Source organism: Halichondria panicea, chromosome 1, assembly GCF_963675165.1.
Source record: "Halichondria panicea chromosome 1, odHalPani1.1, whole genome shotgun sequence".
NCBI classification, from domain to species: Eukaryota; Metazoa; Porifera; class Demospongiae; order Suberitida; family Halichondriidae; genus Halichondria; species Halichondria panicea.
In genome coordinates, this window is record NC_087377.1 from 16950469 (window position 1) to 16975864 (window position 25396).

The 25396-nt window shown below is 42.1% G+C and overlaps 2 protein-coding genes and 1 long non-coding RNA gene across 10 annotated transcripts; 2 read left to right on the forward strand and 1 right to left on the reverse strand.

Annotated features, from left to right (window-relative positions):
- Positions 1-109: 109 nt before the first annotated feature.
- On the forward strand, positions 110-3330 carry LOC135352252 (uncharacterized). Of its 3 annotated transcripts, none has more exons than XR_010399690.1 (9): positions 110-633; positions 677-882; positions 1124-1197; positions 1289-1508; positions 1574-1646; positions 1720-1827; positions 2254-2358; positions 2407-2596; positions 2676-3330. XR_010399690.1 is itself a non-coding variant. In XM_064551435.1 (9 exons), the coding sequence occupies exons 1-9, from the start codon at positions 475-477 to the stop codon at positions 2776-2778; spliced, it is 1296 nt and encodes a 431-aa protein (XP_064407505.1). In that variant the 5' UTR covers positions 110-474; the 3' UTR covers positions 2779-3330. The 3 variants fall into 3 exon arrangements, 2 of the variants coding, with proteins under 2 accessions (XP_064407505.1, XP_064407506.1); XM_064551435.1 differs by having other exon boundaries at positions 1720-1885; XM_064551436.1 differs by having other exon boundaries at positions 1298-1508; positions 1720-1885.
- A 769-nt stretch (positions 3331-4099) lies between these two features.
- LOC135352232 (serine/threonine-protein kinase TAO3-like) lies at positions 4100-24664 on the forward strand. 5 transcript variants are annotated; one of them, XM_064551397.1, is made up of 7 exons: positions 4100-4285; positions 4368-4937; positions 5183-5509; positions 5576-5788; positions 5870-6016; positions 6312-6386; positions 23662-24664. In XM_064551397.1, the coding sequence occupies exons 1-7, from the start codon at positions 4175-4177 to the stop codon at positions 24598-24600; spliced, it is 2382 nt and encodes a 793-aa protein (XP_064407467.1). In that variant the 5' UTR covers positions 4100-4174; the 3' UTR covers positions 24601-24664. The 5 variants fall into 5 exon arrangements, with proteins under 5 accessions (XP_064407467.1, XP_064407468.1, XP_064407466.1 ...); XM_064551398.1 differs by lacking the exon at positions 23662-24664 and adding an exon at positions 6592-7624; XM_064551396.1 differs by lacking the exons at positions 4100-4285; positions 4368-4937; positions 5183-5509; ... (2 more) ...; positions 6312-6386; positions 23662-24664 and adding exons at positions 11769-11894; positions 12021-12350; positions 12530-13327; ... (1 more) ...; positions 14049-14123; positions 14329-15364.
- Positions 8246-19559, reverse strand: LOC135352297 (uncharacterized). 2 transcript variants are annotated; one of them, XR_010399732.1, is made up of 4 exons: positions 19142-19559; positions 18310-18836; positions 17941-18020; positions 15705-17852 (listed from the first exon to the last, which is right to left on the reverse strand). It is a non-coding gene; the product is annotated as an uncharacterized LOC135352297 (long non-coding RNA). The 2 variants fall into 2 exon arrangements; XR_010399733.1 differs by lacking the exons at positions 15705-17852; positions 17941-18020 and adding an exon at positions 8246-8548 and having other exon boundaries at positions 19142-19557.
- Positions 24665-25396: the final 732 nt, after the last annotated feature.

Below are 25396 nucleotides of genomic sequence, written 5' to 3' on the forward strand. Positions count from 1 at the left end.
CAGTAGGTTACTGTACTGGAATAGAATATTCTACACAAGATCTGGACACCACCTTGACACACCTCACCCACAAAAATCACAATTAATGCTGATTCATCTTGCAACTGCTAGAATATAGGCTATAGTTCATGCCAAGGTTTAGCTAATCAAAGTTATAGCATACACAGTCACTTATAGCTACAGAGATATGGATGCTAAGAAGAAGAGAAAACTGCCAAAGAATTTAACTGAAGCATCAAAACAGGCTAGGGCATACCTTATGTCATCAAGCAAGATTACTGAAGCTTGTGAATTGTTCAAGACTATATTGAGCTGCCTGAATCTTCAAAAGACATATCTGAGCATGATATCGCTACGTACCTGGTGGGACGATATGGTATCAACAAGATAGCACGGATATGTTCCGTGCTTTCTGGATTTCCGAAGACACTAAACACCTTCCATGTATCCAAGTACATAGCAAAAGTCACAGATATGGATGATGCACACTTGCTAGCCTCTTTCATTACGATTCATTGTCCACACCTAATAGCCACATTCACATCTAACCATCCATCACCAACTCTGTTAGCTCCTCCAGTGTCTAACTGCTTTGAATGCCAACGTCAATTGACTTCAAATCATGACTGTGAAGTAAGTAATAAAATATGCACTTTGGTTTTATAAACTTCTCCAGGTCACCCTTTACACATTATCTGGTGTGAAGAAATTGCCGAAAGTCACTCTTAGGTGTCAGCCATGTGGTTTGACTTATAACTATGCGATGTGGGGGAGAAAACAAACCTCTGGCTTTCAATACTATCAGAGCCAGCAAAATTTAATTGAAGTTTATGACACCGTTTTCTTCACTCGGCCTCTCCTAGAATTTCAGTGCTCCCTTGCGTAAGTACATTATGTATAATGCACTGTATATATAATTATATATAGCGCGGAATTTTGGGTTGACTGCTTACCGGAATCACTCCCATGCAGGTTACGCTTTCTATCTTTGCACCTAACTGCTATATTATATATATAGCCCTCAAAAACAGTGAAAATTAAGCCCCTCGGCTATGTATATGGTATTATTATATTATAACAGTCATTGCAATCATTTGCTCCTATCAAGTTTATCACTCCGCAGGAACCACTCATGGGTTTCCTTCCAGGGTTTTAGTGAAACATACAATGACACTCATTCTCTCAACAAGGACCAAGGTTTTATGCTATAATTATATATTAATATATATAAATTCAATTATATACACATGGCTTGCATCCGCATTAATTTTACTTCTTGTTAATTCAGCCATGACAGAAAAGATTGCAGCAGATGCATTCTACAATGGAGAGATTGAGAATGAAATTAGGTTTCTTGTACTAGCAACCAATCCTACTTTTTCCCTAAGTCATTTCACCTTCAAACGAGACAGTGACAGAGAGGAAACAATGGAAATGATTGAAACAATTCGCTCATGCAGTATATACCATCACTGTGAAACTGACTGCACTGCTGTTTGCAAGAAAAGAGGAAAGTTTTTCTACTCATAATAATAATAATATAATATAAACATTGCTATTATCATTATAATATAGGTTGTGGCACTCTGTGGGTTACTGACGGGATTTGGAAACTTGTTTTTCCACATTGCATGCACAGACTGAAGGTAAATGCACAAAAATTATCATCCAAGTCCTGCAACATACATTCAGTATTATTATTATTGTCATCGTTCACAGTATGTTGTGGACCGAATTCCATCAATATCTATGCCAGATGTGTGCACCTATCCGCCGGTGCCTGGAAAAGCTTTTTGTCAGGATCACTGCCAGTATTTGGAGTCACAGGTACCACCAGTACCAACAGATCTCAGGAGTTTTTTGAAGCACTGCAAAGTTCAAAATGGTGAAATAATTACAATAATTATACACCATTATACTGAATAGTCGTATGCATGATGTGCTACAAAATAATATTACTGCATGTACACTGGAACTTGTATACTATAATTATTAATCCCGTATCACATCCAGTCCAGTAATATTGCTGATATACTTTGTTGAGTATATAATTATAATTGCTATGTGAACTTTATCCTCAGTCTGAGAGAAAGCAGCTGGTTAATTCAGCATGCTGCCAATAACTGTATTCGAATAACGGCGGCAGCTGAACATTTTTTAGAGATAATCTTAAAAGATTGTTACTTAAGCTATATATTAGCACTCTTTAACCATGCATGCATGTACTCACTAATTATGTGCACCCTGATATAGGAGATGATGTTTCGGTTAACTTTGATGAAGAGAAAACAATAGACACGGTTCTACAAAACACTACTTCTGAAATTGCAATAGGAAAATCTGCAGCTATTTCTCAAGGTATATAATATTTAATGTATAGTGTGCGCATAATTATACTATAATCAGGAACCCATGATCTACTAGCAACAAACCCATCACTGTTGTCAAAGAGCCTTCATGTTGCCAAACCGATGACAGAGTCTACAGAATGTCGCAAAATTACTGGAAAAGCAAAACGTCTCCGGAGGTGGTCGAGGGGACACCAATTTGTTGTGAGAGCAGGAGACCATATAGAAGCTTGGCAACCATTATACAAGTGAGAACACGCATGCAGTATAATGTACTGCACACATAATTATGTGGATGCGTTATTTTATATAATGATATACGTGCAGGTCGGAATCACCAATGCAAGTTTTTTTCATCCTAATCAAGTGGCTTGAAACGTTGAGTCAACAGCCAAACTACCAATTTCTGCCAACTGCTATGTACCTATAGCGTATGACAACATGTGCAATGTGAATAGACTGAAGGTTGCAAGAGCAGCCTTACCATTACCGCCCCCAATGGACAAGGCATGGCTCAATATCGAGAAGATAATTGACACGTTTCACCTTCCCAATCATGTAAACCCTGAATGCCATATGCTATATTCTCCTCAAAGGCTCAAAGAAAAGTGCCCTGACGCAAACACACAGGCTGGCGAGCAGACGTTTGTCTGGCTTGGTAGATTTAAGCATATTCTGTGTGCAATGAATAAGCAGCACCATCTATTTTACCTGCACAGAATGGTTTGAAGGAGGAATGCATACACAGTGAAATGCTATAAAGCTGGAAAAAAACCCATTCTGCCAAGATCCAAACTCTAATTGACTCATTCTCCTGCTGAAATGCTATACTTGCATGCATACCTATGTATTCCCTTTAACAATCTCTATAGTTCCGTGTAGCAATCATGCAAATGTTCATGCAATGTTTGATGATCAGTGATTCGCTGGTCACTAGTCAATTGGAAGGGATGTTGCCACAATGGAGCGAGCTAATCTGATGGCTTGAGTGAAAATGAGAGGCAGAATCTTAGCCATCTCTGCCAATTCATTGCCGAGATGTAGGATTGCCCCATTTGTGTGCAAATAATTATTATTTGTCGATGTTGCAGCAGGGCCAAGGACATCACGAGTGGGGTGAAGGATTTTGTGGATTGGACTTTCATACATTCTGCTCAATAGCCCATCCGCAGCGATGTTTTGGAGGACTCCTTATGTGACGTTTGCATGTGGTCCCAGGAGGTGTTCTCCGGAGATTGGCTGTAGGTGTGGTTCTGATAGGACGTTACGTTTCTGATCTCGTTGTGAAGTATATAACAATGGGAAACTTCCCTTGGGGCGTGTTGACCATCTATGGTTTGACGACGGTTTGATAGAGAACTCAGTGTTTAATAAATGAGAAGTGTGAGAGTCGGGCCGGCCGGGTAGGTACATTGAAACCGAATTCTGACACGGGGAGAGCAGTCGGTTTGATAGAGAACTCAGTGTTAACTGAGAAGTGCGAGAGTCGGGCCGGCACGGTAGGTACTAGGTACGTTGAAACCGACTTCTGACACAGGGAGAGCAGTCAGGCAGCTTGAGGCACCTTTCTCCTAGGCTGAGTGTTTGTTTTGGGCTGGTATAGTCATTAGTGTGTACGTACCTAGCTCCAGTTTGTGTGTAATGAAAATTTTCTAACAACTGGCCTTACCTAAACAGACCACACCCTTAAGCCATCTCAAATCATGCATCAAATGACGTGGTTTGCTGATTCAGCTGTTATTTGCATGTGATTGAATAAGAAAAGGGGCGTATCATGTAGCTATCAAGCTAGCTAGCTGAGTCAATTTAACTTAACTTTACTAGCAATGTTTTCTTTGCGAGATGATGCTCACTTGAGGGAGTTTGTGCTGGAGAATGTGGAGCACTTTGGAGAGGAGAGAGTTCTAGGAACTGGCTCCTATGGCTCTGTTCAAGAGGTCAGTCACTGCATGCTCTGTTTCTGTGCACTGTCTCTAGTGTATCTGCTAGCTATTCAAGTGTGACTGCCTCCATGCACAGGTGATGATCAATGGTGAGGTGTATGCAGCCAAGAAGATCCACGAGGTTCTCCTGGAGACGGACGAGCGTGGTGGAGTGGCCAATCTAGCTGGGAACTACCGCCGAGAGTGTCGACTCATGGCTCGCATCCGTCACCCCAACATCACCCAGTTCATTGGGCTGTGTTTCGTGACTGGCTCTCGACTGCCCCTCCTGATCATGGAGAGGCTGGACTCAAGTCTGGACGATCTCCTGGAGTCCACCCCCAACATCCCCCTCTCTGTCACCCAGTACATTCTGGTCTGTGTGGCTCGAGGGCTGCTCCACCTGCATCGTGAGTCCGTGGTCCATCGTGACCTCACTGCCAGGAACGTCCTGCTGACGGCATCTCTGAGAGCCAAGATCACAGACTTTGGTAACTCTCGTATCGTGAATCTGGAGCCTGGTCGACTGGCCAGGACTCTGACGAGGTTTCCTGGGACACTGGTGTACATGCCGCCCGAGGCCCTCTCTGACAGAGGTCACAGTGTGTACGGACCCAGTCTGGACGTCTTCTCTTTCGGAGTGCTACAACTGTTTGCACTCACACAAGTACGTGTGTAGTTAATGATATTCATAGGTTAGATTCCTGGTGACCTTTCATGCAGTGAATTACCTTATAAGTATTGTGGTTGTATGTGTTGGGGAGATCCCCCTTTAATATTGTTGACCTTCAGCAAATGCATTTTGTATGTGTATGATTGTGAATATACGTGCACTCATTTTCTCCAGACATACATAAAAACAATCACGACAGTCAGTATTCACATGTTCTTTCACTCGTGTCATTGGACTAGGTGTTTCCAGGAGATCTCCTTGCCCCCACGTACAGCGACCCCAACAACCCAGACCACCTCCTGGCTCGCTCAGAGTTTGAGCGTCGAGGTCCCTACACGGCTCTTCTTGAGAGGAGTCTGGCGGGTGGACGTGAGCACCCTCTGTTTGGTCTGGTGAGGGAGTGTCTGGCCAACACCCCAGAGAGAAGACCGACCACCGCTGAGCTCCTCTCGTCTCTGGAGGAGGTGGAGAGGGAGATGGACGGAGGACTGCTCCAGCTGGACATTGGACGAGTGAAGACTGCCAGGACCCTCAGGGCAAAGGAGAAGAGGATAGAGGCTCTACAGGTGAGTCCAGTCCAGTGAGCTAGTGGGTGCAAGGGTCTGACACTGCATGCTGTACTCTGTTTTCAGAGAGAGGTGGTCCAGAAGGACAGGATACTGGAGAGGAAAGATGAGCAAATAGTACAGAAAGATGAGCAACTTACTGAGAAAGATGCACTTCTAGTGCAAAAAGACAACCAACTCGAACAGAGCGTTGGACTACTGGCACAAAAAGACGATCAACTTGTTCAAAAAGATGAGGAAGTAGCGGACAAAGATACTCAGCTGGCTAGACAGCAACAGGTCAGCAGAACCAGTTTATTTTGTTTATTATAAGCTATTTTGTTCAACAAGCTAGCATGTTGATAACCTTTTTTTATACAGATATTGAATAGTGTCCGTGCTAATGCTGCCACCAAAGATGGTATGATTGCTGACAAGGACAGACGACTCAGTGAACAAGAGTCAACGATCACTGATCTCATTTCCCAGAGAGAGGCTGCTCTAGTTGAGAGGGCCGCTCTCTTACAGGTATTATAGTAGTCACCAAATGCACACACTCTTATACGCTAGTATTATACTCAATAATGATATTTGTTTGCGTACATGTAGCTAAGTGTGTCGATGAGATTCCAACAATAGTAGTATACCTCAACAATTGATGCTATTGTATAAATCATGCTAAGCTGCTAAATACACATCCGTTTGAGTGTGCCTATAATTATGTACTTCCTTTAGCGGAATTTGTTGTTCTCGTTCTGTTGTAGAATTTCCACTAATGATATTCACGTCTGTGTTTGATTCCCACCAACGTTCCCCTGTACAGGCACACAGGGAACAAATTGGGCACAAAGATGCGGAGCTGGTCAGGAGAGACGCCATCATTCAACAGCAGAGACAGGTGAGACAAAATGCACCATTATATTATTGCAGAGCTATAGTAGAAGCTTTGATCTCTTATAATCGTACTGTACATTCTATTAGACTGGTGGGCGTGGCCTCTTAAGCTAATTAGAGAAAGTGATTTAGTGTGCATGCAATTATTGCTACAAGTAACACTCGCTTGTTAGTAGACACTATCCTAATTACACTCATTCATTATTCAGGGTCCCTCTCCCAGAGAGTTGAGACCTCCACTCACTCTGAAATGGAGAAGAGGAAAAAACATGCCAATCAAGATGGATGCCTCGGTACAGAGTGTTGTTATCGGTGACACGGTGTATGTTGGTGGAGGTAGTGCACTCAGATTTCGTGACTTGTGTACAGTGATGAAGCTCGAGCAAGATCAATGGACCAAACTACCAGAGTACACTGCCAAGTGGTTCGCTATGACATCACTCGCTAATCGACTAGTGCTGGTGGGAGGACAGGATCCAAGAAACAACAAACGCACCAATCAGCTTGCAGTGTTTGAGTCAGGGGAATGGACTCACCCGTACCCACCAATGAACATTGCTCGAAATTCCTCAACAGCTGTCTCCTTCAACAACCACATCATTGTAGCTGGTGGGTGTGATTATAAAGAACGTACCCTCTCCTCCGTGGAGATGTTGGACGTGGCCTCAAGAAGATGGTACATTGCTCAGTCACTACCTAACCCACGATCAGAACTGAAATCGACTCTCATAGGAAACACCCTCTACCTAATGGGAGGGAACGATCACACTGGGATGCCAACCAAGACAGTGTACCACGTCGACCTCGATGAACTAATCGCAAAAGCCCTTTCCCACCAGGACACACCCACTCTCTGGCAGACCTTACAGGAAGTACCACTCGTGTGGTCAGCTCCTCTCAGTATTGGGAGGTCACTATTAGCCGTTGGTGGACGGGACGACTTAGACAACCCAAGTTCATCGATCCACCTCTACCAGCCTGACACCAGGAGGTGGGTGAAAGTGGGAGACCTGCCTACTGCACGATGCCGCTGCACATGCTCAGTACTTCCTAGTGGAGAGGTCATTGTAGCCGGAGGACAGCCAAAACTATTTGAACAAAACTATTTCGTAATCATGTTCTAACAGTTGATTTCTTTTGTATAAGCGATTAATTAGTTATTGTAATATGTTGTGCATTGTTAACAATCTTTTTGAAAAAAGTTTTCTAATTAAGTTCACATATTTCGTTTATTTCTGTTGATTTCTTCTGTATAAGTGCTAATTACCGTATAGCGCGAAATTTTTAAAGCATTTATATTTTGTGGATAGGCCTCTTTTCGTTGCACAATGTTCGCGGAATGACTGCTTACCGGAAGCCACGCCTTAAATATTTGCACGTTATAAGCAGGTAAGAGAAAATTAAGTTGCAACAGAATTTTATCGCATATAATTATAGTTATTATGATGACATGAAGTGGTACATACATAATTACATTGCCAGAAAATAGTACAAAAACAGACAAAATAATATTTAACAGTCTCATAACAAGTTCAAGTCCTTGGTTGGGGTCTTGTCCGAGGGTAGGGTGGACGCCTTCTCCCAGAATACAAAGTCTATCTCCTCTTCCGAGTCAGACAGTGAGGGGTGGGGCTCGGGAACTGAGGGGTTAAAGAGTCACATGATCATAGTCACACTGAGTGGCCAGTTTACGTGAGGCCCCTCTCTTTCTTAGCAGCATAGTAGGCTTATCTTTTCCGGCCCCCAGTTATCCTAATGGAACTGAGGGGTTAAAGAGTCACACGGTCATAGTCACACTAAGTGGCCTTCTTAGCAGCATAGTACGCCTAAAGGTGTGTGTGTGTGTGTGTGGGGGGGGGGGGGTCGTACATGATTGTACATTGCACACCTCAAATAGGACACACTATAGCTGACCTTGAATGACTTTAAGGGACTCTACAAAGTATGACACAAATGCATTTTCCAGCTAATGTACTCTGTACCTCTACCTCCATTCTCAGTGCCTCTTCTTGTCTCCTCAACACTTGGCCGGGCTGAAAAATGGCCGCATAACTGGGGGCCGGAAAAGATGAGGGGCGGAAAAATCAAACAATAGTACAGAAGACAAATCGATCAGTCAATCTACAATTAGAACTAGAGCACTGAAGTGCTACCCTCGGCAGTGTCCTGTAGCCAGGATAAACAACACATGGACACATTCAAACTGGTAGTGTGATGAAGGGTCTGGTACACGTACTGTACAATGTCATGTACAAATATTGTGAGCTAGTGTTCTCAATTGACACACGTTTCCCTGTACACACCTAAACTGCATACATTGAAGCATACCTTGTATACAAGTGCATGTACATACAGACTAGTAAGCATGCTAGGTTCCCATTCTTTGTACTGTACATTTAATAGTACACAGTCAACTCATTGCACTGCATAACTACACATTATACACACGTACCTTGTTCTGGATGAAGGTTCTTCTCAATGCCAGCTAATGGTTAGCTCATGCACAAGCAGTCGATTACCAGGCCAACTTTCTAGGAAGTGCGGCTTGAGATGGAGGCTAGGCTGCACATAATTATAATGGGCGTGGTTTATATATAAATGGGCGTGGCTATGTTCACAACAAATTTTATTTTATGCTCACTGTATGTTCAATAAGACACAAATATCATGTATAAAAACTATGTATACATAATAATACTGACAATGTAGCTATAGTAAGTGAAGGAGATATTACTAAAAAACACACGTTAAAACTAGAACAGTATAAACAGTCCACAATTATAATATACTGTACACTACTGTTGAGAGGATTGGTCCACCGTTTCCATAGACATTGAATCTTGCCCGGGGCTACCAGCACTTGAGTTGCTTGTGAGCACATTCTGAGCCAGAATGAGAGTGTTGAGCAGACTAGCAGCAGCCGCGGCAGAGAGACCACCACCACCACCACCGCCATTGTTGTTGGCTTGTGACAGCATGGAGGATTTCGGTACAGGAGTGGACGGAGAAGTGGTCGTGCTCGCAATGGAGGATAGAGTTTGTACGAGTGAGCTTAAGAGTGGTGTGTTTGGATTAGAGGCTCCAGTCGGCAGCGATGATTGTTGTTGTAGGGATGAGACTCAACTGGGTGTGGGAAGAACAACAACAACTGGTAATTATCGTGTTTAGGGCATGTACAATGAAGCTGAGCCAATTGGCAAAATGAATGAACCTTGACCTCACACACACACACACACGTACACCTACTGTACAGTCAAGGCATACTTAATTATTAAGACGTTACAGCATGGATGAATAGCCTCCACACAACAAATAAGTCATTAGTTTTAGAAGTGGCAGATTTGATGTTAAAGCTTCGTAACTGTACTTTGTGGGAAATGCTTCTATTTGATTATGACCACGTACGTACATGTACATCTGTTGTACACTATAACTTTCAGTATGGAATTTGCAGCACCTTCATTGTGTGTAGCCTTCCTCTGAGCTTCCCTGTTGGCGGCCATATCTCCAGACCTGCAAACCAACCACCATAATAACAACACTCCTCACAGTTACCGTATTACTAGAATGTTTACGAGCATAATTATGCGAATTTTTAAACAATAAAATTGCAAAACCTAATTTTGGGTAAATACACACGATCCTTGCCAGAACGCAATAGTTAGATCGCAAAGGGTTGCCGATTTGGCTGATTCGCAAAGGTTTTTCACCAACAGCAAAATATTCTAGTAATACGGTGTGTAGCAAGAATGATGCTTTCCCTAACACATACTGTCATACATGTTATGCAGAGGTAGGCAATCACATGAACTGTGTACTCACAACTGCATTTGAACGATGGGGTCGGCCGTGTGATAATCCATAGTTGATATCCCGCTCATCTTGGGTGCTATAGGTCGACCCATTGCATGCAGTATCTCAGCACTACTGGATGGTGGGATCATCACATACAGAGGACCTCAACGCACACAACAACATAGTAAAAACTGACTATTTTTCAACACCACTTCCAAGAAACCTTATTTTATAATTATTTTATATCAAACATTAGCAATAATACTCATGGTTCTACATGTAATTAGTATGTACAAGCACTTGGATAACTTATCGAGGCCTATAACTTTTGGATTTGGCAAAAAAGCAATCGTCACACTGATAAATTTGGTATTCTTTATTCACCATTAATTTTTGGCCAGACTCTGAACCAGATGAGGTGCTCCTAGTGATGAGGAACTGAGATGAGGGGGTGGTCTGTCCACCTTGCTGCATCTGGATGAGGGCGTGGCCTATAGCGTTGAGGGTGGATCCATCCTCAGAGGTCATGTCAGAGGGCAAACCATCATCGCTAGTTAGCGTGTGGATCTCCTGTGTGAGTGGGCAGGAACAACAAGTGTGTGTGTGTGTGTGTGTGTGTGTGTGTGTGTGTTCGTTATTTGGGAGGTAGTTACCATCATGCAAATTCTAACCATGTAATACAAAAGCGAAAATAGTACAAAAACGAAACGTCTTAGAAGCCAGATACTTTAAAAAAGCGTTTTTAAGCGCTCGCTAGTTTTTAGTTTTTATATGTTACTTGGTGTGAAGTGTGTGTGTGTGTGTTACCTGGGTATCATGCACAAGGCCAAAGTTAGGGCCCAAGTTACTGGCCTGTAGCTGCTCCACACTCTCCCCATCATCACTCTGACTTATCTCTATCTCAAACTGTGAACTGGGTACCACCTCTTCAGTAGCGATAGTAACCGTCTCCACGTCGGTCGGCTCTGTCCCTACGTGTAGTATCTCTGTATTAAAACAGTTTTTAAGTGTTTGCTTTTATGTTACTTGGTGTAAACTCTGTGTGGGTACATACCTGGGTATCATGCACAAGACCAAAGTTAGGGTCCATATTATAACCAACTACACATTATACACAAGTACCGTACTTGTTCAATTTAAGGCGACCCTCCAAATATGCGACACCCTCGATCTTAGGTAATTTTCTGACCTCTAAAAGTAGTATGTTGCGTCCTAAATAGAGGTCAGACCACAGCCTCGATTCCATGCCGCTAGAAACAATATAATTTTAAGCATCCTATAATCGAGGATAGTAGAGTCACCTCCAATTAGATACGACCCTCTAAATATGCAACACCAGGAATTTTTCTAAACCTCCAAAAAGAAATGACCTCTCGTTTTGTAATTTAATATTTATGAATAACTGTACCTTGTTAATGTTCTTGATGAAGGTTCCTCAGTAGTCCCTGTCCATGGACTCATGTCTTCAGCCTCCACCAATACAGACAAATAGTCTGACCACTTGCTTAGAGCTTCAAAACTGACAGCACAATTTCTCTAGCTCTAGAAGTGAAAGACCAGCCACGTGGTTTAGCAATGTTATCGCACGTGACAGCTATTGTTTATTCTGCAGAGAAAGAGGGTGGGTCTCGTTGTAGCTGAGCTAGCTGTTGTCCTGTATTTCTGTATCGTGCCTGGTATCAAGCTGTGAAGATACTGTAGCTCTGGATTATTATCAGTAAGTGCAGACAGCACTGTTTTATTTTCTGCATATAGATCTACGGTAGTTTTGATGATATAATTTGCACACACCAAATATTGATACATAATTACATGACCTTTATATCAATTTCACACTCTACAGAGAAGATGTCTGACTATCTCACAATAGCAGATCTAGGAGATCTATACATAGCTACGTTTGATGCTCGAATCAAGTGGCGAAACTTCTTGCTTGTTCTTAAAATACCCTCGGATACCATCGATAGCATTGGGAAAGATTGGAGCAACAATCCTGATGACTGCTATCGTGAGGGTTTGAAAGAATGGCTGAAAGGTGGTGAGAGAAGCTGGGAAGATGTTTTCAAAGCTTTGTCAAGTCCTATTGTGGGCCACAGTGACATAGCCAGGACCATCGAGAAAGATCATCTACAGTCTACTGATGCAAGCAATCCTACTGATGTGAAGTCAGAGGGTAAGTACTAGTTCAGCACAGGAATGCATATCTCACACATGATGCATATTTTGTTAGCTAGCTACTATAATATTCACCCGGGTCCCCCTCATAAACACACACACACACACACAGTGACACACACACACACACACACACACACACACACACACACACACACACACACAATGTTTTTACAGTTGACGAAAATCACCAGAAGATCAACGATGATTTAACAGTTTTCCTAGACGAGCTACTAGGTAAAGGTGCATTTGGAGCAGTCTTTAAAGGCAGCTACAAGGGCGAGATTTGTGCAGTCAAACTTCTAATTTATGAAGCTGTAGAAATGCAGACAGGTTTCCCAGTCGGCAAAAGTGAAGAAGCCAGCAAAGCATCTGATCGTGAGTGTGAGTATCTCCAGTCACTCCAGCACCCAAACGTTGTTCTGTATTTGTCGACTGCCAAGCACCCCAAATCAGGTGATACAATCCTTGTTGTTGAGCTGATGGATTGTAGTCTGAGATCCTATTTCTCCAGCCTTGATAAAGAGTCCCTCACTAGCGAATGTGAAATTAGCCTCTCCAAAGACATGGCTTGTGGTCTGGCCTACATTCACAGCAAGCAGATTATCCACCGTGACCTCTGTGGCGATAACGTCTTGCTGAAGCTAACACAGCCAGTGCCTGTCGCAAAAATTTCCGACTTTGGCATGTCACGGCTATGTGATTTCTCCGAGCTTAGCCACACCCTCACAGCCATTGATCACCGTAAGGGGTATCTACCTCTCGAGGCTCCTCAAAGGAATTACGATAATAGCGTCGATGTTTTTTCCCTTGGGGCGATTATGGTACAGATTGTTTGCAAGCTGAAGACGATCAAATCTGTGGAAGATCGATCATTCCATGTTGCCCAGGTCCCTCACACACACAGGTTGAGGAAGCTTATCGACAGTTGCTTGCAAGAAGACATGAGGAGGAGACCATCTGCCAGGGACATCTGTGAGTTAATTAAATAATTAATGTGTTGTACATTTTACCGCAAATAATTTGTGAGTCAATTGTGTCTTGTACAATTCCAAAATTTTGTTCGGAAAAAGTTCCTTATTGAAGATTTAACTTTTACTTTAGATGTTTCACTGACAAACGACTCTGGCACAGTGGAGGCAACAAAGAGGGAGTCCAAGGACACTCAAGTAAATCAACTTTTACATCAAGTATCTGAGAAAGACACTCATTCACAAGCATCTATCGATCGGCTTCAAGCTGATCAAGTTTGTGGACTAGAAGAAGTGACCACTCCTCAACAAGAACAGTTTGAAGTTCAACCCAGAGAAATTGATCATCTAGTGAAGTCTCTACAGATACAACCTCGGGAGGACACTCAACCAGATAATTACTTGACTGCAGATGTTGACCTGACAAGTGGCTCGGACCCAGTGGAGGCAACAAAGAAGGAGTCAAAGGACACTAAACAAGTCAAGAAGGTGGGTGCGTACATGTAGTGTGATAATGAGATTCCCACAGCAACAATAGTATTGTACCTTAACATGCATGGATGCTGTCTCATGTGTTAAGCCGTAACTACACATCCGTTTGAGTGTGCCTATAATTATGTACTTCCTTTAGCGTAAATTGTTGCTTGTTCTTGTTCTGTTGTAGAATTTTCACTAATGATATTCACGTCTGTGTTTTAGATTTCCACCAACGTTCCCCTGTACAGGCACACCGGGAACAAATTCAGCACAAAGATGCTGAGCTAGTCAGGAGAGACGCCATCATTCAACAGCAGAGACAGGTGAGACAAAATACACCATTATATTATTGCAGAGCTATAGTAGAAGCTTTGATCTCTTATAATCGTACTGTACATTCTATTAGACTGGTGGGCGTGGCCTCTTAAGCTAATTAGAGAAAGTGATTTAGTGTGCATGCAATTATTGCTACAAGTAACACTCGCTTGTTAGTAGACACTATCCTAATTACACTCATTCATTATTCAGGGTCCCCCTCCCAGAGAGTTGAGACCTCCACTCACTCTGAAATGGAAAAGAGGAAAAGACATGCCAATCAAAATGGGTGACGACGTACAGAGTGTTGTTATCGGTGACACGGTGTATGTTGGTGGAGGTACTGCAGACAATGATCGTGACTGTACAGTGATGAAGCTCGAGCAAGATCAATGGACCAAACTACCAGAGTACACTGCCTATTGGTTCGCTATGACATCACTCGCTAATCGACTAGTGCTGGTGGGAGGAAGTGATCCAAGAAATAGCAAACTCACCAATCAGCTTGCAGTGTTTGAGTCAGGGGAATGGACTCACCCGTACCCACCAATGAACATTCCTCGTGAATCCTCAACGGCTGTCTCCTTTAACAACCACATCATTGTAGCTGGTGGGCATGATGATAAAAGACGTACCTCCTCTGTGGAGGTGATGGACGTGGCATCAAGAAGATGGTACATTGCTCAGTCACTACCTAACCCACGATCAGAACTGAAATCAACTCTCATAGGAAACACCCTCTACCTAATAGGAGGGTTCGATCACACTGGGGCAACCAAGACAGTGTACCACGTCGACCTCAATGAACTCATTGCAAAGACCCTTTCCAACCTGGACACACCCACTCCCTGGCAGACCTTACAGGAAGTACCACTCGAGTTCTCAGCTCCTCTCAGTATTGGGAGGTCACTATTAGCCGTTGGTGGATGGGACGGAGACAACTCAAGTTCATCGATCTACCTCTACCAGCCTGACACCAGGAGGTGGGTGAAAGTGGGAGACCTGCCTACTGCACGAGAGTGCTGCACATGCTCAGTACTTCCTAGTGGAGAAGTCATTGTAGCTGGAGGACAGACAGCAATTAATCATTATATTCGAACTGTTGATTTCTTCTCTATAAGTGCTAATTAGTTATTTTGTTAATTGTTTCTCTTTAATTGTGCGATGAGTTTATAACGATATTGATATTCTTTTTATCATGTTGAGAAAATTAAGTTGCAACAGAATTTTATCGCATATAATTATAGTTATTATGATGACATGAAGTGGTACATACATAATTACATTGCCAGAAAATAGTACAAAAACAAACAAAATAATATTTAACAGTCTCATAACAAGTTCAGGTCCTTGGTTGGGGTCTTGTCCGAGGGTAGGGTGGACGCCTTCTCCCAGAATCCAAAGTCTATCTCCTCTTCCGAGTCAGACAGTGAGGGGTGGGGCTCGGGAACTGAAGGGTTAAAGAGTCACATGATCATAGTCACACTAAGTGGCCAGTTTACGTGAGGTCCCTCTCTTTCTTAGCAGCATAGTAGGCCTAAAGGTGTGTGTGTGTGGGGGGTCGTATGATTGTACATTGCACACCTTCAAATAGAAACCAGAGGACTAGAGCACTGAAGTGTTACCCTCGGCTGTTGACATAAATAATAAAGATCTATAGAAACCAGAGGAGTGTTATACAATAGTATATATGATCTGGCTAAGCAGCAAGTAACGGGAGCAATAAAATAAAACTAGGCTATAGGCTGAAACTTTTGAGAACGAGTTTTAGTAGAATCATAACACTAATAGTATCTTATTGCACTAGATTATAATCTTACTTCAAGATATACAGTGAAACAGTATAGCTGTACTCTAGAGGTGGCATAGGTCCGCTATGGAGTCCATTAATTAACCTGACTGTATTCTATAATAATCTCTATAGAGTGACTAGAATAAGAAAAGCTTCACTACAACTCTACACACTAACTGACGTGACACAACTCACTAGTCGAGCCACTTTGATTTCTTGCTCGTGGACTTAAACAGAGCCGAGTCAGCACTCATCCTGTGCAACAGAGAAACATTATTATTAATCATTGTTAGTACAAATACACAGTGTTAGTATGTATTAGCCTTTGATTGCATGAACACTAATTATCCGCTCATGCAAGCGTGTAATCAGAGACCAATTGCTTGAGCTGCACTGCACCTGTCGAACCTCCTCTGGATACACAGTGTTAGCATGTATTAGCATACATTGATAGAGGCGATCAAGAAAGCGAAAAACCTGGCTGCTTCAATTCCCAGTATCAATAGCTTGCCGTTCGAATGTCCTCTGTGCCGAAGAGCGTCAAGTGTGAAAGAATTTGAAGGTGATTTGATTGAGGCAAATTGCCCAAAGTGTGAGCATAAATTCAGGCCTACAAATGATGACCTTGTGAAGAGTCTGTACCTTAGAAATCTTTAATCAGACTGATTTAACTGTCTCTTAGTATAAATTAATAGTCCTGTTTAGTTTTTTTCAAGTGTGTATAATAATTAGTTGTGTAAATAGATTATAGACTTTAACTTCCTGTTCTGTTTGTTATTGTATGTGCATGCATTTATAGGTTCTGTTGGTTAGATTAGAAATTAGATTATGCTGTTATTTCCTGTGGTTAACTTTAGTTTTTGTTATTTTTGTGTAGTTGTTCTTTGTTCCTTTGCGCCTATAATTTATATAGCTATAGAGGGCCTGTTCCAGGTGGCTCTCTTGTGCCTCTAGCTGCTCCACTGCCTTTTGTCTCGTGCATTTGTTCTCCTTCATTTTATCAGTTATTGGTCAACTGCATAAACTAGCGACGTAACAGACGATACACAAATAATTATTATTTTGCAGCAGATTACGGCTTTAAATTTCATGCATGCCTGCAGTAGCTAAAGCTTTAATTAGTGATATTCATGAAGCTAGAAGTCAGTGGTGGTATAAATACAATTGACACATTGTGAATGTCCTGTAACTGATGAGAAGGAGCACCCCATTTAAGAATTCATAGAGGAATTTGTATGAAACAGTTCTATACACTATTATAGACACGCACTTCTATAAATATGTCAGTAATCTCTCTAACGTACTCTTTCGTGTATTAACTGTACTTCTCTCTCTTTATAAATCATTATACTATCAGATTAGTATTAGCTTATAGCTATTTTTTGTTGACCTCTGGATGCACAAATTTGTTGATATAAAAAAATATGTATATAGTCTACTGTTTTCATCATTATGTCAATCCGATCATTATGAGATGGTCCTATAGGACTATATAGTATTGTTATGCATGCATGTGCATGATGCTGTACAAAACATTTTAACGAATTATTGTTAGCCCCAACTGCTTGGGTTAGACGCCCACAAGAAGACCCATGTGCTGAGTGCCATTTGTACATGTATAAATGCATGCTTGAGGTTACGTAGCGCATGAGCATATAGCGAGTGCATCCTCATGCACACATTATTGCTATAGCTATAAAAGTGTGATTTTAGTAGCCTTGATTGGCCATGTTTAAGCGGCCTTGAATCGAGGCCATGTGTTTGTTATTATGACCGCTTTACAAACACTACAAGATGACCCTTTACCTAATCTGCTCCAATAGTGAGAGCTACTCCTCTTTGTACTCATTTCTCTCCCTCAGCACACGGGCCACCTCAAGCCTCGACACACGTATGTCCTCCTTATATATATGGCCTCTCACACTCACACTCAACTATAGGGACACTACACACAACACATGTACTGGTATACAATATGTACGTACTTACATTATGAATACTAGAATAATCATAAAAGTCAGTTAAAGTGATACCTTTTGTGGAGAGTGAGAGCTGTTGAGCTTTGGCACTCTCCAGGAACTTGTCAAAGTCCTCCTCGTCCTGAGTCAGTGTTCTGTAGCCAGGATAAACCACACATGGACACATTCAAACTGGTGGTGTGATGAAGGGTCTGGTACACGTACTGTACAATGTCATGTACAAATATTATGAGCTAGTGTTCTCAATTGACACACGTTTCCCTGTACACACCTAAACTGCATACATTAAGCATACCTTGTATACAAGTGCATGTACATACAGACTAGTAAGCACGCTAGGTTCCCATTCTTTGTACTGTACATTTAATAGTACACAGTCGACTCATTGCACTGCATAACTACACATTATACACATGCACATACCTTGTTCTTGATAAAGGTTCATCATCAGCACAGTTTCATGTCCAGTAGCTAATGGTTAGCGCATGCGCAAGCAGTCTACACTACCAGGCCAACTTTCTAGGAAGTGCGGCTTGAGATGGAGGCTAGGCTGCACATAATTATAATGGGCGTAGCTATGTTCACAACATTTTTTTTCTAAATTTATTATGCTCGGGTTCAATAACACAAATATCATGTATAAAACTATGTATACATAATAATACTGACAATGTAGCTATAGTAAGTGAAGGGGAGATTCTGGCCAGAGGAGAGTTTAGAAGTTGCTGGTTAGGTTGCTTCTGACCAGAGGAGGCAGCTCCATCGATTCCGAATTGGATAATCTGTGCTCGAAGAAATGCGTTCTCTTTCTCTAGGACTAGGATTTGGTTCAAAGCTTTGGTTGATTTCTCTGCGATTTTGGCACTGGCTGTGAGTTGTTCGTTTTGAAACACGAGCTCTTTCAAGTAGTCCACTGTCTTGTCCAGTACCGTTCCCTTGCTGTACACATACTGCAGTCAGGGAAACATGACGTGAGGGTGAGACATGTACGTGGAGATAACAAAAAACATGCCTAGTTGCTGCTAAAATATAGCAATTTTATTTTATGTGCAACTAACTACATGTGTTATATACGATGGCCTCTGCTGGATTCTATGCTACTACTAACATAACACTGGGCTCTACACTAATGCATGCTTAAAAAAGCTTAGCAATAATATTAAAAAATTTAGGCTTAAAAAAAACCAAGTTAGTAGTTATTTCGATGGCTTTCAATAGTACTTTAGTATACACATGAACAGACACACACACTCACCCCGACAATGGAACCAGTAGTTGCGTCTTTCTTCTGACAAGCAGGCACTATCTCAGAGCCAGTATCTTGATGAGCTAGTTGATCCTGTCCCGACGCCGACGCTCAACTGGGCGTGGGAAGAACAACAACAACTGGTAATTATCGTGTTTAGGGCATGTACAATGAAGCTGAGCCAATTGGTAAAATGAATGAACCTTGACCTCACACACACACACGTACACCTACTGTACAGTCAAGGCATACTTAATTATTAAGACGTTACAGCATGGATAGATAGCCTCCACACAACAAATAAGTCATTAGTTTTAGAAGTGGCAGATTTGATGTTAAAGCTTCGTAACTGTACTTTGTGGGAAATGCTTCTATTTGATTATGACCACGTAAGTACATGTACATCTGTTGTATACTCTAACTTTCGATATGGAATATATTTCACCTTCATTGTGTGTAGCCTTTCTCTGAGCTTCCCTGTTGGCGGCCATATCCCCAGACCTGCAAACCAACCACCATAATAACAACACTCATCACAGTTACCGTATTACTAAAAATGTTTGCGAGCATTATGCGAATTTTGAGAGGGTTGACCAATTCGCAGCAATAAAATCGCAAAACCTAAAGTATGACTATAAATACACACGATTATTGCCAGAACGCAATAGTTAGCACAATCGCAAAAGATCAACTTTGCTGCTGATTGGCAAAGGTTTTTCACCAACAGCAAAGTATTCTAGTAATACGGTATGTAGCAAGAATGATGCTTTCCCTAACATACTGTCATACATGTTATGCAGAGGTAGGCAATCACATGAACTGTGTACTCACAACTGCATTTGAACGATGGGGTCGGCCGTGTGATAATCCATAGTTGATATCCCGCTCATCTTGGGTGCTATAGGTCGACCCATTGCCTGCAGTATCTCAGCACTACTGGATGGTGGGATCATCACATACAGAGGACCTCAACACACACAACAACATAGTAAAAACTGACTATTTTTCAACACCACTTCCAAGAAACCTTATTTTATAATTATTTTATATCAAACATTAGCAATAATACTCATGGTTCTACATGTAATTAGTATGTACAAGCACTTGGATAACTTATCGAGGCCTATAACTTTTGGATTTGGCCAAAAAGCACACTGATAAATATGGTCTTCTTTATTCACCATTAATTTTTGGCCAGACTCTGAACCAGATGATGTGCTCCTAGTGATGAGGAACTGAGATGAGGGGGTGGTCTGTCCACCTAGCTGCATCTGGATGAGGGCGTGGCCTATAGCGTTGAGGGTGGAGCCATCCTCAGAGGTCATGTCAGAGGGCAAACCATCATCGCTAGTGAGTGTGTGGAACTCCTGTGTGAGTGGGCAGGAACAACAAGTGTGTGTGTGTGTGTGTGTGTTCGTTATTTGGGAGGTAGTTACCAACATGCAAATTCTAACCATGTAATACGAAAGCGAAAATAATACGAAAACGAAACGTCTTAGAAGCCGGATACCTTTAAAAAAACGTTTTTAAGTGCTAGTTTTTATATGTTACTTGGTGTGAACTGTGTGTGTGTGTGTTACCTGGGTATCATGCACAAGGCCAAAGTTAGGGCCCAAGTCACTGGCCTGTAGCTGCTCCACACTCTCCCCATCATCACTCTGACTTATCTCTATCTCAAACTGTGAACTGGGTACCACCTCTTCAGTAGCGATAGTAACTGTCTCCACGTCGGTCGGCTCTGTCCCTACGTGTAGTATCTCTGTATTAAAACAGTTTTTAAGTGTTTGCTTTTATGTTACTTGGTGTGAACTCTGTGTGGGTACATACCTGGGTATCATGCACAAGACCAAAGTTAGAGTCCACATTATAACCAACTACACATTATACACAAGTACCGTACTTGTTCAAATTAAGGCGACCCTCCAAATATGCGACACCCTCGATCTTAGGTAATTTTCTGACCTCTAAAAGTAGCGACTGCTGCGTGTGACAATTATTTTTTTTATGTGGCGTCCTAAATAGAGGTCAAACCACAGCCTCGATTCCAGGTCGCTAGAAACAATATAATTTTAAGCATCCTATAATCGAGGATAGTAGAGTAACCTCCAATTAGATGCGACCCTCTAAATATGCGACACCAGGAATTTTTCTAAACCTCCAAAAGAAATGACCTCTCGCTTTGTAATTTAATATTTATGAATAACTGTACCTTGTTAATGTTCTTGATGAAGGTTCCTCAGTAGTCCCTGTCCATGGACTCATGTCTTCAGCCTCCACCAATACAGACAAATAGTTTGACCACTTGCTCAGAGCTTCAAAACTGACTGCACAATTTCTTCTTCTCTCTAGCTATGGAAGTGAAAGACCAGCCACGTGGTTTAGCAATGTTATCGCACGTGACAGCTATTGTTTATTCTGCAGAGAAAGAGGGAGGGTCTCGTTGTAGCTGAGCTAGCTGTTGTCCTGTATTTCTGTATCGTGCCTGGTATCAAGCTGTGAAGATACTGTAGCTCTGGATTATTATCAGTAAGTACAGACAGCACTGTTTCATTTTCTGCATATAGATCTACGACTACGGTACATGGTTTTACACCAAATATTTATACATAATTACATGTACCTTCATATCATTGCTTATCTTATTCCACACTCTACAGAGAAGATGTCTGACTATCTCACAATAGCAGATCTAGGAGATCTATACATAGCTACGTTTGATGCTCGAATCAAGTTGAGAAACTTCTTGCTAGTTCTTAAAATACCCTCGGATATCATTGACAGAATTGGGAAAGATTGGAGCAACAATCCTGATGACTGCTATCGTGAGGGTTTGAAAGAATGGCTGAAGGGTGAAGAGAGAAGCTGGGAAGATGTTATCAAAGCTTTGTCAAGTCCTATCGTAGGCCATGTTCACTTAGCCAAGACCATCGAGAAAGATCATCTACAGTCTACTGGTCCAAGCAATCCTACTGATGTGAAGTCAGAGGGTGAGCACACACACACACACACACAATGTTTTTACAGTTGACGAAAATCACCAGAAGATCAACGATGATTTGACTGTTTTCCTAGACGAGCTACTAGGTAAAGGTGCATTTGGAGCAGTCTTCAATGGTAGCTACAAGGGCGAGATTTGTGCAGTCAAACTTCTAATTTACGAGGCTGTAGAAATGCAGACAGGTTTCCCAACAGGAAAAAGTGAAGAAGCCAGCAAAGCATTTGATCGTGAGTGTGAGTATCTCCAGTCACTCCAGCACCCAAACGTTGTTCTGTATTTATCGACTGCCAAGCATCCCAAATCAGGTGGTACAATCCTCGTTGTTGAGCTGATGGATTGCAATCTGAGATCCTATTTCTCTAGCCTTGATGAAGAGTCTCTCACTAGCAAATAGGAAATTAGCCTCTCCAAAGACATGGCTTGTGGTCTGGCCTACATTCACAGCAAGAAGATTATCCACCGTGACCTCTGTGGTGATAAGGTCTTGCTGAAGCTTACACGACCAGTGCCTGTTGCAAAGATATCCGACTTTGGAATGTCACGGCTATACGATCCCTCCAAGTTTAGCCACACCCTCACAGCCATTGGTCACCGTATGGGGTATCTACCTCTCGAGGCTATTCGATTGGGCAAGGAGAATTACGATAATAGCGTCGATGTTTTTTCCCTTGGGGTGATTATGGTACAGATTGTTTGCAAGCTGAAGACGATCAAATCTGTGGAAGATCGATCATTCCATGTTGCCCAGATACCTCACACACACAGGTTGAGGAAGCTTATCGACAGTTGTTTGCAAGAAGACATGAGGAGGAGACCATCTGCCAGGGACATCTGTGAGTCAATGATAAGTATAATATTATTATGTGTTTTACGTTTCAGCTATCTGTAACCCTAACGAAAAAATCATGTCCGTCTATTAATGTTGGTATCGATTTTAGATACTTACCTGACAACAAGCTCGGACCCAGTGGAGGCAACAAAGAAGGAGTCAAAGGACACTGAACAAGTCAAGAAGGTGCGTACATGTAGTGTGATAATGAGATTCCCACAGCAACAATAGTATTGTACCTTAACATGCATGGATGCTGTCTCATGTGTTAAGCCGTAATTACACATCCGTTTGAGTGTGCCTATAATTATGTATACTTCCTTTAGTGAAGACTGTCTCGTTCTGTTATAGAATTTTCTCTAATGTTATTCATGTCTGTGTTTGATTTCCACCAACGTTCCCCTGTACAGGCACACAGGGAACAAATTGGGCACAAAATTGGGCACAAAGATGCTGAGCTGGTCAGGAGAGACGCCATCATTCAACAGCAGAGACAGGTGAGACAAAATGCACCATTATATTATTGCAGAGCTATAGTAGAAGCTTTGATCTCTTATAATCATACTGTACATTCTATTAGACTGGTGGGCGTGGCTTCTTAAGCTAATTAGAGAAAGTGATTTAGTGTGCATGCAATTATTGCTACAAGTAACACTCGCTTGTTAGTAGACACTATCCTAATTACACTCATTCATTATTCAGGGTCCCCCTCCCAGAGAGTTGAGACCTCCACTCACTCTGAAATGGAGAAGAGGAAAAGACATGCCAATCAAGATGGGTGACTCGGTACAGAGTGTTGTTATCGGTGACACGGTGTATGTTGGTGGAGGGTTTGCAGTCAATGATCGTGACAAGTGTACGGTGATGAAGCTCGAGCAAGATCAATGGACCAAACTACCAGAGTACACTGCCAAGCGCTTCGCTATGACATCACTCGCTAATCGACTAGTGTTGGTGGGAGGAAATAATCCAAGAAACAAAAAACGCACCAATCAGCTTGCAGTGTTTGAATCAGGGGAATGGACTCACCCGTACCCACCAATGAACATTGCTCGTGATTTCTCAACCGCTGTCTCCTTCAACAACCACATCATTGTAGCTGGTGGGGATGATGATAAACGACGTGCCCTCTCCTCTGTGGAGGTGTTGGACGTGGCATCAAGAAGATGGTACATTGCTCAGTCACTACCTAACCCACGATCAGAACTGAAATCGACTCTCATAGGAAACACCCTCTACCTAATGGGAGGATACGATCACACTCTGAGTGCAACCAAGACAGTGTACCACGTCGACCTCACTGAACTCGTCGCAAAGGCCCATTCGAACCTGGACACACCCACTCTCTGGCAGACCTTACAGGAAGTACCACTCGTGTTGTCAGCTCCTCTCAGTATTGGGAGGTCACTATTAGCCGTTGGTGGATGGGACGGAGACAACTCAAGTTCATCGATCCACCTCTACCAGCCTGACACCAGGAGGTGGGTGAAAGTGGGAGACCTGCCTACTGCACGATACCGCTGCACATGCTCAGTACTTCCTAGTGGAGAGGTCATTGTAGCCGGAGGAGATAGACAGACAGCAAGTAATTATAATATTATTATTCAAACTGTTGATTTCTTCACTATAAGTGCTAATTAGTTATTTTGTTATATTAATTGTTTCTCTTTAATTGTGCGATGAGTTTATAACGATATTTTTTTTATCATGTTGAGAAAATTAAGTTGCAACAGAATTTTATCGCATATAATTATAGTTATTATGATGACATGAAGTGGTACATACATAATTACATTGCCAGAAAATAGTACAAAAACAGACAAAATAATATTTAACAGTCTCATAACAAGTTCAGGTCCTTGATTGGGGTCTTGTCCGAGGGTGGGGTGGACGCCTTCTCCCAGAATCCAAAGTCTATCTCCTCTTCCGAGTCAGACAGTGAGGGGTGGGGCTCGGGAACTGAGGGGTTAAAGAGTCACATGATCATAGTCACACTGCATGAGTGGAAGTTTGAGGGCTTAGGAAGTAAGGGGTGAGAAAATCACATGATAACAGTAGCTATAATTTATACTGGCTAAATGCAAAATGGCTCAACTATGATAAAGGGACACCACACAACACATGTACTGGTATACAATATGTACGTACTTACATGCTGAAGTGCCTACCCACACAAATAATCAAAGTGTTATACAATAGTAAGCAGTAGTGTACAATAGTATGTATGATCTGGCTAAGCAAGTAACGGGAGTAATAAAATAAAACTAGACTATAGGCTGAAACTTTTGAGAAAAGAGTTTTAGTAGAATCATAGACACGTACTTTATTGCACTACATAATTATACTTCCAGTGAAACAGTAAAACTACTACTGTACTCTATAATTTATAGAACCCCTATAGAGTGACAAGATTAAGTAGGCAATTGCAAGAAAACGT

What these genes read in the sequence shown, in the direction of transcription:
- LOC135352252 (XM_064551435.1), top strand. Translation starts at nt 475, where the DNA reads ATGGATGATGCACACTTGCTAGCCTCTTTCATTACGATTCATTGTCCA. An exon ending in GCACTGCAAAGTTCAAAATG is followed by an intron (nt 1,886 to 2,253) that starts GTGAAATAATTA and finishes ACCCTGATATAG; the next exon opens with GAGATGATGTTTCGGTTAAC. An exon ending in GCTTGGCAACCATTATACAA is followed by an intron (nt 2,597 to 2,675) that starts GTGAGAACACGC and finishes ATATACGTGCAG; the next exon opens with GTCGGAATCACCAATGCAAG.
- LOC135352232 (XM_064551395.1), top strand. Translation starts at nt 12,026, where the DNA reads ATGTCTGACTATCTCACAATAGCAGATCTAGGAGATCTATACATAGCT. An exon ending in TACTGATGTGAAGTCAGAGG is followed by an intron (nt 12,351 to 12,529) that starts GTAAGTACTAGT and finishes ATGTTTTTACAG; the next exon opens with TTGACGAAAATCACCAGAAG. An exon ending in ACCATCTGCCAGGGACATCT is followed by an intron (nt 13,328 to 13,456) that starts GTGAGTTAATTA and finishes CTTTTACTTTAG; the next exon opens with ATGTTTCACTGACAAACGAC.